Source organism: Lethenteron reissneri, chromosome 24 (genome assembly GCF_015708825.2).
Source record: "Lethenteron reissneri isolate LAM-NWPU_2019-01 chromosome 24, ASM1570882v1, whole genome shotgun sequence".
In the NCBI taxonomy this organism is placed as follows: Eukaryota; Metazoa; Chordata; class Hyperoartia; order Petromyzontiformes; family Petromyzontidae; genus Lethenteron; species Lethenteron reissneri.
In genome coordinates, this window is record NC_083802.1 from 8,916,574 (window position 1) to 8,935,467 (window position 18,894).

Here is an 18,894-nt window from a genome sequence, read left to right on the forward strand (position 1 = left end):
CTCCCCCTCTCTCCCCCCCTCTCTCCCCCCTCTCTCCCCCCTCTCTCCCCCCTCTCTCCCCCCTCTCTCCCCCCTCTCTCCCCCCTCCCCTCTCCCCCTCTCTCCCCCTCTCTCCCCCCTCTCTCCTCCCCTCTTTCCTCCCCTCTCTCCCCCCTCTCTCCTCCCCTCTCTCCTCCCTCTCTCCCCCTCTCTCCCCCTCTCTCCCCCCTATCTCCCCTCTCTTCCATGTCTGCCCTCTCTCATCTCCCCCCTCTCCCATTCCTGCTCTCACCTCCCTCCAGCGCACACTCCCCTCTATCATTCTCTATACCCCCCTATCTCTCCTCTTCCATCTCACCCCTCTCGATCTCCCTTCTCGCGATTACACTCTCCCCTTCTCTCCCTGTCCTCTCTCCCTGCCCCTCTCCTGCACTCTCCTCCCCTCTCTCTCCCCCCCCCACACCCTCTCTCTCGTCCCTCTCTTGTACTGTCGCAGCGTCACTGACGGGCATCATCTTCCCGGACCCGATCGTGCTGCGCGTGGGCTCCCCGCTGTCCGCGCACTGCCTGCTCCTCTTCGCCACGCCACGGCCCTCGGACGCGGACGCCGAGCCCTGCACCTCGTCCCACCTCCACTGGAGCCTCAACGGCACGCGGCTCCCCGGCGCGGCGCACCGCACGCTCAACGCCACCGCGAGCGAGCTGCTCGTCAACACGTCGGGGCCGGCGAGCGCGCTCCTGTTCCCCGGGAAGACCGTGCTCACGTGCACCATGGACTGCCCCTTCCATGGGCTGCAGACGCTCTACGGGGTCGAGGTGCACGCCGGATGTGAGCGCCTCGCAGATCGTCGCGCGCTCGGGAGGGCTGCGTCCACGCTGGCGTGTCGGAGAGTACACCCATCGCAGCATTTACAGTTCGAGTACGACGTTTGAGCTGTCAATTGAAACCGGCCTCATTGGGGCGGCGGCCAGAATTAGCATGTTTTATTTACGTGACAAACCTTGCTAACCGCCTCTATTGGGAATAATATTGGTCGCAAAAGCCTTCGTGTGAAACTGTGTCCACTCTGTCTCTCTCTCACTCTGGTGGGCACCTCTCTGTTAACCGATTGTGGAAAGTGGCCGTGGTGCATGTGCGGATTGGCTTGTTTTGTTTATCTACCTGTGCCCCGCTGTGTCTATAGGTGTGTAAATTAGTCCATCCCGTGGTCAGATCGCCGGCAGTGAATCGTTAGATCCTCGGAAGCTAAGCAGGTTTGAGGTTGTATTGCTTGTGGGTGGTCGACTGCCAATGCATTGCAAAACCGGTGATGCCGGCAGCAAATTTTGCATCAATTTTCGTCGCTGTAACGCATCATGCTTGCGACGTCTACGCTTCTCCCACCCACTAACTAGCATGGTGAGATATGGTGAAGTTAACCCCCCTGGCGACCTACACCGTGAAGGGAGGCCCTCGTCCAGCAGTGCACTGAGGGCCGTAGTTACCGATCACCAAAGTAATATGTGCACAAGACTTAACAAAGTGTGATGGATGTTTTAGGTTAGCCTGTACATATCAATTGTTCATCCCCGTGTCCTCACGTGCCTTGGTGTTTTTGTGTCCTCACGTGACCCCCGTATCCTTGCGCGTGTGTCCCCGCGGTGCTGGCCAGACCCCCCATGGGCGCCCCGGGCCCCGTACTGCGAGTCGGCCGGAGTGAACGGGAACATGAGCTGCACGTGGGAGCCTGGGGGGACGACGTTCCTGAGCACGAACCACATACTGCAGTACCGCGAGCACGGGTACCTCCCTCACCGTCACGCTCCGCATGTTCCAGCCACTGCTGGATGAAGGCCTCTTCACACCGTGGCCACCGCTCACAGGCTAAGCATGATTCCTCGCTTCTGTTCTGAGATTATCTCGTCGATCCGTCTCTTAATTTTGGTCAATCTCTTGGGTGAGTTTCCCTCCTTTGGCTGTCTGGACCGCCTGCCATCATGTGTCCTGCGCACTTCAATTTCCTTCTTTCAAAAGTCTTTAGTTTTACCACAATTTGGTGCCATCGGCGTTACATCGCGAGACGGATAATCCATTTGGATCTGCCGTGGACGAGAGCAGCCCTGCATGATAGAGAGCGGCCGGCATCAACGGATACCAAAGAACTACATCTTATATCCGTTAAAGTGACCTGATGATGATAATGCTGAGTGCTGCTGATCATGATGCTGCTGCTGAGAACGATGCTTTTGTTGATGCTGCCGTTGCTTATGCTGATGATGGCGATGTTGGGTATAATGATAGCGGTGGTGATAATGACGACGGCGACGATGATGATATTAGTGATCGATGATGATGATGATGGAGGTGAGAATAATGGCGATGCTTTTGAAGATCATGCTGCTGCTACTGCTGGTGGTGATGATGATGGTTATAATAACGATTATGATGATGATGGTGGTCGTCGTGGTGGTGGTGGTGGTGGTGGATGTGAGTGTAGCCGAGGGGTGTGGTTTGCACTCCAGGCTGGAGAGGCCCTGGACTGACTGCGTTTCGCTGCAAGACACTGCCGCTTCTGCTGTAGCTTCTGCTACCTCGACGTCGTGCACGCTTCCCCGCGAGAAGCTGCTTCTCGGAAGGCACTACGACCTCCGTGTAATCGCCCACAATGCACTTGGGCGTGCCGAGTCCGCCGTGATCACCACGTCTCGTCGGCAAACAGGTTGAGTGCACCGGCACGCATGCACATGCACACGCGCGCACGCATGCACAACAACAACCGCCATTCGCCTCTAAGTGGCGGTGACATCACCACGACGCTTGTGCCAGGCCATGTGCACCTTGAGGCCACATGAAGTGTCGAACGCCCGCTGGCAGGAGGTCACGGGGCAGACCCAGTTGCCACGGGTCGACTGACCGAGATGACCGAGATGACTGGCTGATGCACCACCTGTGCCCCCTACTGTACCAACGCATGCACACACGCATGCACACACGCGCACACACGCACACACACGCACACGCACGCACGCACACACACATAAAATGCAACACCGGCTTACAAGTGGGTATTTGTCCATCAGTAGAGGGTGGTGTGGCTTTTAGGTTTTTCCTGTTAACTGCATCACCCTGTGTGTGTGACCCAGGTGCGGGTTTGATCCTGGATGTATATGTGCATGTGACCCTGTGTGTGTGGTGTGGGGAGAGGTCGTGTAGCGGTTAGTGCGCTGCGCTACAAACCCGGCGACCCGAGTTTGATTCCCGCTCATGGCCAGCACCTGGTGCGGTGTGTAAACATTGCAACTTGGGAGACAAAGGCAGCTGGGCGTGGTGCTGGCCATCCACCCCCTCTTGTATCGTGGCAGCCTTCACAGGTGCTCGCTAACAGCACTTGCCCCAACAGTCTGTTAAGACTATACGTGGGATCTTTGCCTTCGTGGTGGGACCCAAGTCTGTACGGTGATAGACCCCATTGTGTCCCTGGTGTGGGTTAAACGGCAGTGTGTTTGCTGCGGCCCCGTGTGTGTGTGTATGTGTGGGGTGACACTGGTGTGCTGTGCGTGTGGCGTGAGCAGTGAAGACGGACACCCCAGTGTGGGAGAAGCCCATTCTGACGGAGGGCCTGGCGGAGGAGGTCACGCTGCGCTGGAGCCCGCCGCCCAACGCCAACTACGAGCACTACTTCCCGCTGCAGTACGAGCTGTCCGTGACCAGCCACGCCGACGGCACCACCACCAAGGTGCGCTCGCAAACTGCCACGCAAATCAGCAAAAACTCACAGACACTCTTTAAAACTCACCAGGACTCTGCGAAACCCACCGAGCACTCGCCAACATTCACCAGCACTCACCAAATACTCTTCAACAACGGCATGACCCGTGTGACCCTGGATTTACCCCCCCCCCCCACCTTCCGTGCCATCTCCAGTACTCGAACATCCATACAAACTCGCGCACCCACTCGCTGTTCTCCCTACGCCCGTACTCGAGCTACACGGCTCGCCTGCGCTGCACCTTCGAGTCCGGCGCCGTGGCTGGCAAGGCGAGGGGCCGGGCCGCTCCCCCGCCCGTGTGGAGCGAGTGGAGCAAGCAGCTCAACTTCACCACCCCCGAGGCTGGTACGAGACGCAGGGACACGCGTGGACACACGGCAGAGGTCGAAAACGGTGACTCACGGCCTAACCGTACCCGTACTCGGCCGCACCAGGGTCGCAAACGGGTACCCATACCCGGCCGGGTACGGGTACCCGGGTATCGGGTACGGGTACCCGGGTATCGGGTAGGGTACGGATATCGGGTACCCGGTTGCGACCTCTGACACACGGGGACTACACAGGGACGATAGGCCACAGAGGAAAAGTGGCATGGTGAGGACACAGGGGCACAGAGACACATTCAAGGGATCTTTGTTTTTCTTATGCTTTTCAAATAAGGTCGAAGGCGATCATGCATTAGGTCTGTCTGTCTGCCTTTCTGTGAAAGGGGTGCGGGGGTGGAGGGGGGTCACAATAACTCTTGAAAAGCTGATCCAATATTAATTAAATTTTAGCATGAAGTTTTGTTGCTTTCCAGGATTTACCGTATTAAACAGTAGCTATGTTCACCGAAGGGTTGCTCAAAACTAGCAGATGCAGACCTGCGCTTAAAGGACTATTTGGAAATATGCAAATATATTTTACCTTGACAGCCAGGCTTCCGTGACGCCGAACGCATGTTGGAAAGCGCCGTAGAATCCATTCGCATGCACGATTTGTTTCCTTTTTCTATTTGTGTGTGTTGACGTGTGTCTCTCAGCACCTCTTGTAGCCCCAGAGCTGTGGAGGATCCCTGGTGAACCAGACAAAATGGGGAACCAAGTGACGACTCTGGTTTGGAAGGTACGGAGTTCCCCCTGTTGTCTCCTAAGGGATTCATGATACACGTACGTTGAACTTCTTTCGCGCTGTACGTAGCCAACCGTGCTAATCGGAGGTGCGGATCACCGTGTCAGAGACGCTGGGGTCGGTATTGCTTAAGGCTTGTGTTGCACACTCGAAATGAAGGACGTGGGCAGGTGCTCCAAATCGAGGGCAAGCACATTGATTGTGGTTAATAGCAATCTTGTGAAGAACAGCACCGTCACTCTGTCAAATGCAACAGCACATGTCACGAACAGCATCCCTTCCGAGTCGCCATTAACCATGTGGCTGGTTTACACGTGCGGTTATTCATTAACCCTGCCAGCCACCTACAGGCCCAACTCAGTCATCACATGCTGCTGTACACACGTGCTGCTGTACACACATGCTGCTGTACACACATGCTGCTGTACACACATGCTGCTGTACACACATGCGTTGATGCACTGCACAGCACATCAGGACCTTCACAGAACCACACTTTACTCCCTTGCTGCTGCACAAGGATATAATTAAAAGAGTGATCCATTCCTAATGTGCCACACTTGGGTTCCAGAACTGGGGGTTGGGTGTCTCTCGCTCTCTGTCTCGGGGGGGGGGGGGGGGGGGGATTCAAATTGGCTAAGCCCAGGCAGTGAGGCAATGACCTCAGATGACCTATGTTCATGCCCTGGGCTGGGTGCCTAAATGCATCGTTCTCTTAAGGGTTCATAATGGTCGTGTTAGAGACACTAATTTAACCATTTGAAATCACGACGATTCTCGGAGGGGCAGTGCCCGTGGGTAGGTCGGGGTGGGGGTAGGGGTGGTGATATCTCTACCCCTATGACGTTAAAGAACGTCGTCACGCTGGGAGATCTGATTACCTGTGTCGTCGATCACACGAGCGGTTCGGTTGCTCGACCAATCGGATTTCACAGAATGAGTTCCCACGTGTGCCGCTGGACGGGAGGGCGATGGTCGTGCTTTGGTGATGTCTTTGGCATCAGCCGTGCTGACTTGTCAGGGGGTTCCTTCCTTCGCGACGGCCGCATATAAAGGGACCCGTGTAATGGACCACAAGGAGAGAAGTCGATTACCGCTTCCCGTCGATTAATCGACTTAACCGATTGGTAATCGATTATTTGACATGGGACCCGTGTAATGGACCACAAGGAGAGAAGTCGATTACCGCTTCCCGTCGATTAATCGACTTAACCGATTGGTAATCGATTATTTGACATGGGACCCGTGTAATGGACCACAAGGAGAGAAGTCGATTACCGCTTCCCGTCGATTAATCGACTTAACCGATTGGTAATCGATTATTTGACATGGGACCCGTGTAATGGACCATAATGAGAGAAGTCGATTACCACTTCCCGTCGATTAATCGACTTAACCGATTGGTAATCGATTATTTGACATGAGTGATTAATTATCAATTAATCGACTTAATCAATTACTAAATGATTAATAGACGTAACCATTTACTAACCGATTATTCGACTTAACTGACTACGAATCGATGCATTGGCTTAACCGATTACTAATCGATCAATCGACTGAGCTGGCTACTAATAGATCAATCGACTTAACCGAGTACTAATAGATTAATAGACTTCACGAGATTTACAATCGATGAATCGACTTCACCGATGACATTTACTTAACCGATTGCTAATCGCCCCCCTGCTCTACAAGCACGTGCACACACAGCCAGGCGCTCTTAGCAAGTGTCTCTTGTACGTACGTTGAACTTCCTTCGCACCATACGTAGCCAACTGTGCGAATCGGAGAGTGTGAGCGGCTGACGAGTAACTCCCCCACTCCGCCCTCCTGCTCCCCCCGTGTCTTCCACGTCGCTGGGCCCTTGTCGTCGTCGTCGTTGTCCCAGGCACTGGACAAGTCACTGGCACGAGGGGAGATACTCGAGTACCGCCTCGCCTGCTCCCACACCTCCAAGAAGCGGCACGGTAACTAACGGCTCGTAATGGCCGGCTCGACACACACACACGCCCGGGTGGCACTGCTGCTATCCTGGGGTTTAGAACTTTAGCGTCTGGGACGCTGTAAGGAGGTTCATGATGGCCGAGGCGCTGCTGAGAGCGTGCGTGCGTGCGTCTGCAATTGTGGGGGCGCGATAGTGCAGTGGTTATTGTACTGTGCTGCAAACCCGGCAACCCGAGTTCGATTCCCACTCGCAGCCAACAGCAGTAGCGGATATCTGGGCCTTCCCTAAGTGGCCTTAAATATGTAGCTGGTGCGGTGTGTCAACGTCAGCTCTGGAGAGACAAAGGTGGCCGGGCGTGGTAGTGTTCACATTTCTTCTTGTGTGCCATGCCAGATTTAATAGGTGCCCCCAGCAGTGTGCTATATGGGGGATCTCTGTAATTGTGCGTGTTTATGTCATTCTGTGTGTGTAATTATATGTACGTGTGTGTAATTGTGTGTGTAAGTATCAATATGTGTAATTGTGTGTCTGCGTGTATGTAATGGTATGTCTGTGTTGTGTAATTATGTATAATAGTGTGTGTGTAATTGTGTGTAAGTCTATATATATATGTATCCCTCTGATGAGGAAATACGAAAAGCAATCCAGAGCCTGAGACCAGGCATAGCGGTGGGCAGAGATGACCTTCGAAGCGAACAGCTTAGGGAGGGTGGCGATTGTGTGCATGCTGCCCTATATGACGATTTAAACCGTCTGGACCACAGGACGGGTCCCGCAGGATTGTAATGATGTCGTGGTGGAAATGCCACGGTGTAGATCCTTTTAAGAAATGGGACTGCACTGATTGCAATAACTACCAGGGCATTTTCATCCTCAGTGTGCCAGAAAAGGTGCTGGCAAGGATTGATCAACATTGCCGTGCCAGGCATGCTGAGGAGAAGCTTGCCGCACAGATGCCATACCCTCTGTCCGTCTGCTACAGCAGATGTTTAGGGAATTTCACCAGGATCTACATCCCATGTTTGGCTGGATATTGAGGGCTAACTGGCCAGGACACGGGCAAGAGAAGAGGTGGGATATTGTGGTACGGAGGATGTGGAGCTGATTGGACTTGCTGATGACTGGTACCAGCGATGTCAAGATGGGCAGATGGAGACAGTCACCGTCTGATAACACCAGGAGGGCGGAGGAATCTCAATGAGCGGAGCCTCGGGCGGCTAACACGCAGCTATTTGACACAGTGGGGAGCACAGCTCGTGTGCCTGTGAGTCATATCAGTCGGTCATTTCACAACGCCTGGGTCTGTCCTGTGACTTCTTGCCGACGAGCCTTGGACACTTCAACGAGACAGCCTCAACATGCGCCTAGCGTAGCGCGAGTGCCGTGGTGATGTCAACGCCACTTCTTATTGGTGAAGGACGACCGTCGTTTTGGAGTACGTGTGTGTGAGTAATGCGTGTGTCTGTTTCACAGGAGGCTGTGAGGGTGCAGGAAAATTGCACCAAGAAGCAGATGAGCATGGAGAAGGAGGTGAAGATGATGGAGGTAGTGGTGGTGACAGCGGCAGAAGCGTGGTTGCCTTGGGCCTTGCTGGTGCAAGGAATGAAACATTGCCCCCTGCCCAATGTCTCCCTCCTTTATGTCCCAGCACCTGGCCCAGCCAGCGCACGGGCCCCTGTAGCAGTAGCGTAGTCGCTGGGTTGGTGATCATTTTTGACGTGAACGTACGTACCGGCAAGAGGCGCAACACGCACAACAATGAGCGGGGTGCCGGGCGGATAAAATGCGGCGGCAGTAGGCGCTGTGGGGAAGCACGCGGTGGTGGTGGTGGTGGTGGTCCACCTGTCGGTGATCTTCGTCATTTTTAACCCATCACACTTGGCTCCGTCCCGGGAGTGACTTCCTGCAAACAAAAACCTACACTGATAGTATATGCATTGACAATGCATATATTTGACATTGCATATACTATCAGAGTATGTTTTGTTGGCATTCTGACCACAAGTATTGTGGTTAATGCAGACATGATTCCTTGTAAAAGGTTTCAGTTTGGTGTTTTATTGCCAGGATAAAAGGGGGAAAACCTAGTCTCATATATTGGTACTGGCAAAGTAGGTCCCCTGATGTAGTGAAGATCGTTGTTTTATGTGCATTGTCTGGCCGTATCTCCCCGCGTGTCTCTGTATCGTCTAATTCCCCATGTCCCCCGCCCCCCCCCCACCGCTCGCGTGCATCTCCGTTCTTCCCCTCCCCGAGGCCACGAGTGCTCGGGCTCCCTGCGGCGCCTCGATGCGACGAGACGCTCGCTGACCGTGCGCACCCCGGCATCGGCACCTGTCGTCGCCTCGCCCACGGGGAGGTCGAGGGTCACAGTGGCGGGCGCACTCGTCTGGCTCTGGGTCTGCAACAGCGCGGGGGCCTCGCCCGTCGCACACATCCGCATCGCCACGAGGAAGCCACAACGAGGTGAGCGCTCGGGAGGTGGCCGTGAGCGTCGTGGTGGTGGTGGTGGTGGTGGCGGTGGTGGTGGTGTTGGTGGTGGCGGTGGTGGCGGTGGTGGTGGTGGTGGTGTGGTGGTGGCGGTGGTGTCGTGGTGGTGTGGTGGTGGTGGTGGTGTGGTGGTGGTGGCGGTGGTGGTGGTGGCGGTGGTGTTGGTGGTGTGGTGGTGTGGTGGTGGTGGCGGTGGCGGCGGTGGCGGCGGTGGCGGCGGCGGCGGTGGTGGCGGTGGTGGCGGTGGTGGCGGCGGTGGTGGTGGTGGTGGTTGCGACGATGGTAGTGTAGCGGTTAGCATGCTGCTGCGACGAAACGAGCAACACTAGTGAGGACTTTCTGAATCGGTCCTGGGCCTCTTCTATGTTGACTCAGCCTCAAATGAGTACCTGGTGCGCTGTGTAGTAAACATCGCGACTGGAGAGACAAAGGCAGCCGGGGCGTGGTGCTGGCCACCCACCCTCTCGCGTGCCGTGCCGGCCTTAATAGGCGCTCGCTAAAAGCACTTGCCCCAACAGTCTGTTATGGTTACACATCGTTAATGGGTGAGTCCACCAACACAGACTGAAATCGGTGACCCCACCACAGCTTCTATCCTCCATGGAAACAATGGGCAGCGCTTAACCGGATGGGCACGAAGCACGCGAGACGCAGTGTCCACCTGATGCTCTAGTGGAGAATCAGAGACTCGCTCTCCTGTGCGCAGCTGTGGCTACTTGCTCCACACCAGGGACCACGTTACTTGGACACTGCCACAAATATACATTTGAAGGTGGTCGGTGAGTGATTTTGTGGGTGGGTGTATCTGAAATTCACAAACTCTCAGATGAAGTAATCGAATGGCCCAATTACTCAGAACTCTTCATCGGCCGTATGAGCCCATGACCCTCATCATGATTGTAGTGGTGGTTATGAGGATGAAGGAGGTTGTCGTGGTGTTGACGGTAATGGTGACGGTGGGTTTCAGGTTGTGGTGGTGATGTTTGTATTGGTGGTGGTGGCAGTGATTACGGCAATGGTTGTGGTGTTGGTTAAAATACATCTTCATTATTTAAATACTTTTAATGTGAACATGAAGAGAACACGGCCCAGGGAGGGAGGGAGAGAGAGAGGTTGCAGTGGTAGGAGACAAAAAAGGAGCGGTGCTGGGCCATTCCTAGAACAGCCCCAACGCTGGCTCAGCTCCGGCTTCCAACGGTCGTGGAAACGCAGCGTTGGACCCTGTCCCCATGTGGAACCCTTGCCCCCCCCCTTCCCCCCCCTCACCCCCCCTCGCCCCCCCCCTTCCCCCTTCCCCCCCCCATCTGCTCATCAGGACCCCTCAGGGAATCGCTGACCCTAGACGTGCGGAGCGGAGGGGACACACGGCTCGACGCCAAGTGGCGGTGGTTGCCGCCGCCGCCTCTGAAGCCCTCGGGCTGGGCGCTGCAGGTTTGCCGCCGGTGCGAGGAGGAGGAGGCCTGCTCGGAGCCGCGCTGGTGGAGGCTGCCAGCCGAGGCCCGCTCCGCACCAATCGGTGAGCGCCTATTAAAATCGCACACGCAACACTGACAGACAGAGAGGTTGGAGCGGGCGCACGCGGTGGGTGGTTCTTTTGCATGGGCTGGGCGTTTGGGCCAGGCAGAGCAGGTAAGGGGGGGGGGGGCTCCGGCTGAAACGTGGCGCTGCATTGTTGTACACGACAAGCAGTGCCGGCTCGTAGCCGGGCTTTTGTCGTGGGGAGGTCCACCTGCAGCACACGTGTGTCTCGCGTGCCGTGTATCTCGTGTGCCGTGTGTCGCTCATGTCTAACATGTCCCGTGTGTCCCGCGTCCCGTGTGTCCCGTGCCAGACTCGGTGGTGCGTGGCCGGTGCTATGCCGTTTCCGTTTTTCCCATCATGGCGGATGCCTCGGTGGGGGCGGCCGTGTACAAGCGGGCCTACTCGGCCGAGGAGGGTGAGCCCTGGACGGTGTGCATGTGCAGTGCACAGAACCGTACACACACTGACACACACACACACCGTACACACACACACCTGACACACACCCACACCGTGCACACACACACTGACACACACACACACTGACAAGGCAAAGATAAAGACAAAGATCCCCCGTATAGCCTTAACAGACTGTAGGGGCAAGTGCTGTTAGCGAGCACCTATGAAGGCCGGCACGGTACACGAGGGGGTGGGTGGCCAGCACCACGCCCGACCGCCTTTGTCTCCCGAGCGGCGATGTTTACACACCGCACCAGGTACTCATTTGAGGCTGAGTCGACCTAGGAGAGGCCCAGGACCGGTTCAGATAATCGTCACTGGTGTTCGCCGTGAGTGGAAATGGAACCCGGGTCACCAGGTTCGTAGTGCAGTGCGCTAACCGCTACACTACCGCTCCGCTAAGTCAGTGCTGTGTTAATGCTGATTCAGGGCTGTGTCAGTGCTGTGCTAATGCTGTGTCGTGCCTGTGTCAGCCCCGTCTGCTGGCCCGAGTGGGATACACGTGCGACAAAGGAAGACCTCAGCCATGGTGTCGTGGAATCCACTTCAGCTTGCGGACCAGCGAGGGATTCTTCTCGACTACAGCATCAACGTCAATAGCATCAGCAACAAGCTTAGGAGTACGACCCAGGCAGCTTCACACATCAGCCTCAACTCTGACCCCTAACCCTCAACATATCAGCCTCAACTCTGACCCCTAACCCTCAACATATCAGCTTCAACTCTGACCTCTAACCCTCAACATATCAGCTTCAACTCTGACCTGTAACCCTCAACATATCAGCTTCAACTCTGACCTCTAACCCTCAACACATCAGCCTCAACTCTGACCCGTAACTCTCAACATATCAGCTTCAACTCTGACCTGTAACCCTCAACATATCAGCTTCAACTCTGACCTGTAACCCTCAACATATCAGCTTCAACTCTGACCTGTAACCCTCAACACATCAGCTTCAACTCTGACCCCTAACCCTCAACATATCAGCTTCAACTCTGACCCGTAACCCTCAACACATCAGCTTCAACTCTGACCTCTAATCCTCAATACTCAAACCTCAACTGGGACCCCTAACCCTCAACGCTAACCCCAATCCCTCAACACCAGCCTCAACCCCAACCCTAACCCTAAACCCTTGACACACCAGCCTTAACTTGATGCCCACTCACGGCCACCACCAGTGACGATTACCTGAACCGGTTCTGGGCCTTCCCCAGGTTGACTCAGCCTCAAATGACTACTTGGTGCTGTGTGTAAACATTGCCACTGGGAAAACAAATGCGGCGAGGCGTGGTGCTGGTGGCCCACCACTTTGTGTGTCTTGCCCGCCTTCATAGGTGCCTCGCTAAGAGCACTTGCCCCAGCAGTTTATTAAGGCTATATGGGGGATCTTTGTTTGTGTGTGTGTGTGCTCAGCGCTGTTTGTGAGTTGGAACGAGAGCGAGGTGCTGCTGCTGGATCTCACACCGAGTTCCATGTACACGGTGAGCGTGTGTGCACGCAACGCCGCTGGGCGCGGGCCACGCAGCACGGAGTACACCTTCAGCACACTCGCATACGGTGAGACTCGCAATCACACACGTATACAAATACACGCACACATACACGCAGTACACCTCCAGCACACTCGCATACGGTGAGACTCGCATATACACACGTATACAAGTACACGCACACATACACGCAGTGCACCTTCAGCACACTCGCATACGGTGAGACTCGCATACAAGTACACGCACACATACACGCAGTACACCTTCAGCACACTCGCATACGGTGAGACTCGCATATACACACGCATACAAGTACACGCACACATACACGCAGTATACCTCCAGCACACTCGCATACGGTGAGACTCGCATATACACACGCATACAAGTACACGCACACATACACGCAGTACACCTCCAGCACACTCGCATACGGTGAGACTCGCATATACACACGTATACAAGTACACGCACACATACACGCAGTGCACCTTCAGCACACTCGCATACGGTGAGACTCGCATATACACTCGTATACAAGTACACGCACACATACACGCAGTACACCTTCAGCACACTCGCATACGGTGAGACTCGCATATACACACGCATACAAGTACACGCACACATACACGCAGTATACCTCCAGCACACTCGCATACGGTGAGACTCGCATATACACACGCATACAAGTACACGCACACATACACGCAGTACACCTCCAGCACACTCGCATACGGTGAGACTCGCATATACACACGTATACAAGTACACGCACACATACACGCAGTACACCTCCAGCACACTCGCATACGGTGAGACTCGCATATATACACGTATATACAAGTACACGCACACATACACGCAGTACACCTTCAGCACACTCGCATACGGTGAGACTCGCAATCACACACGCATACAAGTACACGCACACATACACGCAGTACACCTTCAACACAATCACATACACATACATAAAGGCAAAGAACCCCCGTATAGACTTTTGGGGAAAGTGTTGTTAGCTAGCACCTATGAATGCCATACGCACACATACGTACACACACACATACTTACACCGGGTATAGGTCCAGCACTCTGGCGTACGCTGAGACTCGCGTACACGCACACACCGCCAGCGTCCCCCAAGTGTTGACTCCACGCTGTGATGATCCCGTGTTGACTCCACGCTGTGATGATTCCCAACCTGCGCAGACGTGGGGGAGCTGGAAGCCATCGTGGTGTCGGCAAGTCTCCTGGGCCTCTTCTTCCTCGTGGTCATCATGCTGGTGTGGAGCAAAGTGCAGGGCAGGTGCGACCCCAACTACCACGGCCCTCACCCCGAACCTATAGCACTCACCCTGAACCTATAGCACTCACCCCGACCCTATAACACTCACCCTGAACCTATAGCACTCACCCTGACCTTATAGCACTCACCCTGACCCTATAGCACTCACCCCGAACCTATAGCACTCACCCTGACCCTATAACACTCACCCTGACCCTATAACACTCACCCTGACCCTATAGCACTCACCCTGACCCTATAACACTCACCCTGACCCTATAACACTCACCCTGACCCTATAGCACTCACCCCGACCCTATAACACTCACCCTGAACCTATAGCACTCACCCTGACCCTATAGCACTCACCCTGACCCTATAGCACTCACCCCGAACCTATAGCACTCACCCTGACCCTATAACACTCACCCTGACCCTATAACACTCACCCTGATCCTATAGCACTCACCCTGACCCTATAACACTCACCCTGACCCTATAACACTCACCCTGACCCTATAACACTCACCCTAGCCATGACACTCACCCTGACCCTATAACACTAACCCTGACTCTATAACACTCACCCTGACCCTATAACACTCACCCTGACCCTATAACACTCACCCTATAACATTCACCGTGAATCTATAACACTCACCCTGACCCTATAACACTTACCCTGAACCTATAACACTCACCCTGACCCTATAACATTCACCCTGAATCTATAACACTCACCCTGACCCTATAACACTTACCCTGAACCTATAACACTCACCCTGACCCTATAACACTCACCCCGACCCTATAACACTCACCTTAGCCCTAACACTCAACCTCGTCATGACCTCACTCGGACACCAGGCCTCACCCTAGCCATGACCCTTGCCCTGACCCGAGTTAGACTAAACTAAGACTCCACAACAGAGGTTTTTGGGTGAGATCACGTAAATATAAAAGTGTCGTTGAACCCGCCACCACCTGACACAGCCAATTAGTAAGGTTCGTCCCGTAAACAAAACATGCTACACCGGTGTGTTGGAGAGGAAATCCACAACAGTTACAATTCGAGAACGACGTTTTGCCGGTTAATTACAACCGGCATCATCAGGAGACAGTCAAAAACCTCCTATGGATAGTAATAATAGTAGAAGTTTTTAGGCAAAAGCCTACGTGTTAAGCTAAACTAAAACTATTTGTTATTTTACCAGGTAAGACACACTGAGCTATATTGCTGTTTTTCAGAAGCGACCTGGCCACAAATGATAGCCCAATTAAATGGATTATCATGTGGAAATGTATAGCAGGCAAGTACTCTAAACACATGTTTGTAAATGTGGAAGGAAAAGCTGGATGCTAATGCTCAGCCCCAACGATAACCTTGCTCCTAATACAAACCCTAACACTAACGTTTATTCTTAACGGTAAACTTAAAATACAGTACATTTCCTATCCAGTCTCATACTCTCACACTCACACAAGATCCAGGTCTAGATCTATCTCTCACAGCTCGCCCTAACACATGGCCCCTTAACTCTCCTCGTGTCAGGTTCAAGGAGATATGCTGGCCTAATGTCGCGTCGCCCAAAGAAAGCAAGGCCCTCAAAGGCCTGGTCTTCAACAAGGTACCCAAGATCTCTCTTCCGCACAGCGTCACTCGTGAGGAATCCGCGTGGTGTGCTCTCGTTTACGCCGGAGCGAAGAGAGCGCGAGGGGCCACTCGGGACGTTGGGCACGAGGCCCACGTCCCTGGGCCCGTTCATCTGGCCCCACGACAATTCCTCCTGGGTGTGACTTTAGGAAATTGGCGTAGGCTTTTATTCGCCTTCTCGGCCCTGATTAAACCACCAATAAAAGCAAGATTGTGGCTGAACTATGACTCAGGAAGTTCATAAAAAAACTCAGAGGTTCATAATACTTAATTTTATGTAGCATCATTCATGCTAATAGCATTCCATAACGCTGTACAGTAATTATATATAAGGACCATATCCTATATACAGCCACTATCAAGCGAATGAAAACTCTACTACCAAGCAAAATCTCAAACGAATAAACGAATTAAGAAATGGAACCAAAAGAAAAAGCACAACAACAACAAAAAGTTATCGCAAGGTCGCTACTTTGAACTAATGTTACTGTAAACCTTTGGTTCAGAAGGCCCAATGGTCGATGGACTTAAGTGTTACTTGGGTAATCAAACTAATGGATTACCTGTTTCTAAAAGAAAGTTTTGTTTCACAGCCAATGACGTGTGAAACATATTGGCTTGTTCTTCATAGCTAAATCTGTCCAAGTTATAAGCATAATAATAAAATATATGCATAACAAGTTCATTAGTCACCTGTTATGTGAATCATGCAAATCTGTTTCTTCACAGACACCACAGTTTTCTCCGACTTAGATCTGTTTAACACATTTTTGTTCTGAACAAGTTTAGGGAAATTTTCTAAACACGTTTTGATGTCATGGCAAGTGACCTCACAGCTAACCATGTACAGTATATACATAACAATAGATGAGCACAGAATAAATGATAATTTGAGCAGGAAATTGTCTTGAAAATGGCCAAAATGTTCGTCTGAAATTTGTGCAAATTATCTTGACTATGACGCCCCCATTCCTCCCCCATTCCTCCCCGTCAGCAGACGAGTTCAGAGCCCATCAGCCCTGTGAGCCAGAATTCCTGGATCTGTGATGCCGAACCAAACGTCATTCAGACGGAAGAGGAGTTTCCTCTCAACTTCGAGGAGCCCAGAGACAAGTGTCCCCCTGAGCAGACCTCCCTCCCCACACCTCACGGCAACAGCAACGGCGGTAGCAGCGGCGGCGGCGGCAGAGGCAGGGGCAGTGGCGGTGGCGACGATGAACCGTACTCGTCCATATCCCTCGTTGACCACGGCACCAAATCGACATCTCCAGCACCGGCGGCACCGATACTGCCGCTACCGCCACCGCCGCAGTCAGTGCGGCGCTACATCAACACCGTCGCTCCCTCTTACGAAAACCTCATGGCGGGTGACGGGCAATGGCCGGCTGCACGTGAGCAACCGAGGCCCGGTGGCAGCCAGCAACGAGAAAACGAATTTGGCGGCGGTGGTGGTGGCATTATCGATGTTGGGGCCGGTTATGGTAGAAGGGGCATTTTTAGTGGCGGCGGTGATGGTTGTGTTGGTAACGGTGGAGTTGGTGTTTCTGGTAATGGCAATGATGGTGACAATGTTTTTGGCGGCGGCGGCGGTGGCGGTGGAGGTCGTCGAGACACGAGGCACGTGGAGCTGTTTGTGGATATGGAAAAAGTTTTGCTGCTCGACCCGGACACGGCAGAGAGTCCCACTGAGCCCGGCATGGTGATGAGCTACCTGCCGCAGTCGGTCAAGGACCCCGGTTACATGCCCCAGTGAGCTCCTCACCCCCCCCCCCCCTCGTATACCCCATCAACAGTTCTTGTCCCACTCTATCCCGATGGTGCTATCGGTGCCATTTCATGAGACGGAGAATCCGTTCGCAGCTTCCATAAGGGAGTGCAACCCACCCGTGTTAGAGATCAACCCTTGGAAGTGGAACTCATGGAACTACTTCTGGGATCCTTTCAAGTGCGGGTCGTGTTCCACTTGACGGATGTGTCAATAGTGTGATGGCAGTGTTTAGTTTCAATCCGCGATGCTATTCCGGAAATTATTTTGGCACGACACTTAGATCTCGCCTCACTTTGTCCTCATTTGACACATTTTGCCTTCACAGGATTATAGGAATATACGGATTAATAATTAAACGACTTATGGATGGGCATGCCGAGTATTCGAGTGGTCGTGCCTTAGACAGATAATCCCGAGTCCAAGCCAGTCTCGCAACGCTACAGAAATGCTTTTAGATCGTTTGGCTGCAACTATAAATTCGCACATACAAGTCACTTAGATGAACTATCACGCGTGGCCAGGTCGCCTCTGGACAAGGGCTGGAAGCTCGGCTGGCTTTACGTGGTGTGTAAAATAGTTGTTGTTTATAGTGGGGTGCTGGGGTGGAACCTTCACTTCAACATGTCCCTTTGGCCCCCCCCCCACCCATGTACTTCCGCCCCCACCCACGTGTACTTCCCCCCCCCTCCACCCACGTGTACTTCCCCCCCTCCCCACCCACGTGTACTTTGCCCCCCCCCCACCCACGTGTACTTCCCCCCCCCCACCCACGTGTACTTTGGCCCCCCCATCCACGTGTACTCCCCCCCCCCCACCCACGTGTACTTCCCCCCCCCCCCCCACCCACGTGTACTTTGCCCCCCGCCCCCTCCACCCACGTGTACTCTCCTCAGCAGGTCTATCACGATGTGGCCCACACAACAGGTCTACCGGAGGAGTTGGAGCCGGGCCCGGGTTAGCGGTCGTTGAACAAGGCTCCGATGACCCTTACACTGGACCATTGATTTTGTTTTTAAGGTTTTTTTTTTGCTGGCAGCTAGCAGTGTGAGCGTGCATATCTTGTAAACATTGAATATGTAATGTGAAAGAATCTTGTCTCAGGATCCGGGGAAGTGAATTATAATTGATAGAGCGCCTTTAAAGATGGTGATGCGTTGTGAAGTAAGACGATTGAATCATTCCAGGTTAAAATGGAGGGGTGCCTTGGAAATAATAATCCACGGAATCTCATTGTCCAGAAAGTGGCCTTCTCTTTATTAGGCAAATAAAATTTATTTTTTATTGAATTAATTTCATGACCTTCTGTAGGGAGATGAAACTACATTTATCTAAATGTACAAATAAAAAAACTCAACACCCATCAATTACCATGACTTAAAAAGAAAGAGGATATAATAGGTGACGTTCAAGCAAAGGCCCTTCTTCACAGCACAG

The 18,894-nt window shown here is 53.4% G+C and overlaps 1 protein-coding gene across 3 annotated transcripts in view; it reads left to right on the forward strand.

The window, feature by feature from the left end:
• LOC133346510 (interleukin-6 receptor subunit beta-like) overlaps positions 1–18,159 on the forward strand; it is a 34,506-nt gene extending 16,347 nt beyond the window's left edge. Inside the window, exons 4-19 of one of the 3 annotated variants that reach the window (XM_061558136.1) lie at positions 476–808; positions 1,632–1,761; positions 2,482–2,678; positions 3,532–3,695; positions 3,884–4,073; positions 4,750–4,832; positions 6,730–6,808; positions 8,260–8,331; positions 9,043–9,252; positions 10,592–10,792; positions 11,108–11,212; positions 11,730–11,876; positions 12,674–12,817; positions 13,963–14,059; positions 15,591–15,666; positions 16,687–18,159. In XM_061558136.1, the coding sequence (XP_061414120.1) occupies positions 476–808; positions 1,632–1,761; positions 2,482–2,678; positions 3,532–3,695; positions 3,884–4,073; positions 4,750–4,832; positions 6,730–6,808; positions 8,260–8,331; positions 9,043–9,252; positions 10,592–10,792; positions 11,108–11,212; positions 11,730–11,876; positions 12,674–12,817; positions 13,963–14,059; positions 15,591–15,666; positions 16,687–17,445 (2,987 nt within the window). In that variant the 3' untranslated portion in view covers positions 17,446–18,159. The remainder of the gene's footprint in view (positions 1–475; positions 809–1,631; positions 1,762–2,481; positions 2,679–3,531; positions 3,696–3,883; positions 4,074–4,749; positions 4,833–6,729; positions 6,809–8,259; positions 8,332–9,042; positions 9,253–10,591; positions 10,793–11,107; positions 11,213–11,729; positions 11,877–12,673; positions 12,818–13,962; positions 14,060–15,590; positions 15,667–16,686) is intronic. The other 2 variants (XM_061558137.1, XM_061558138.1) reach the window with 2 other exon arrangements.
• Positions 18,160–18,894: the final 735 nt, after the last annotated feature.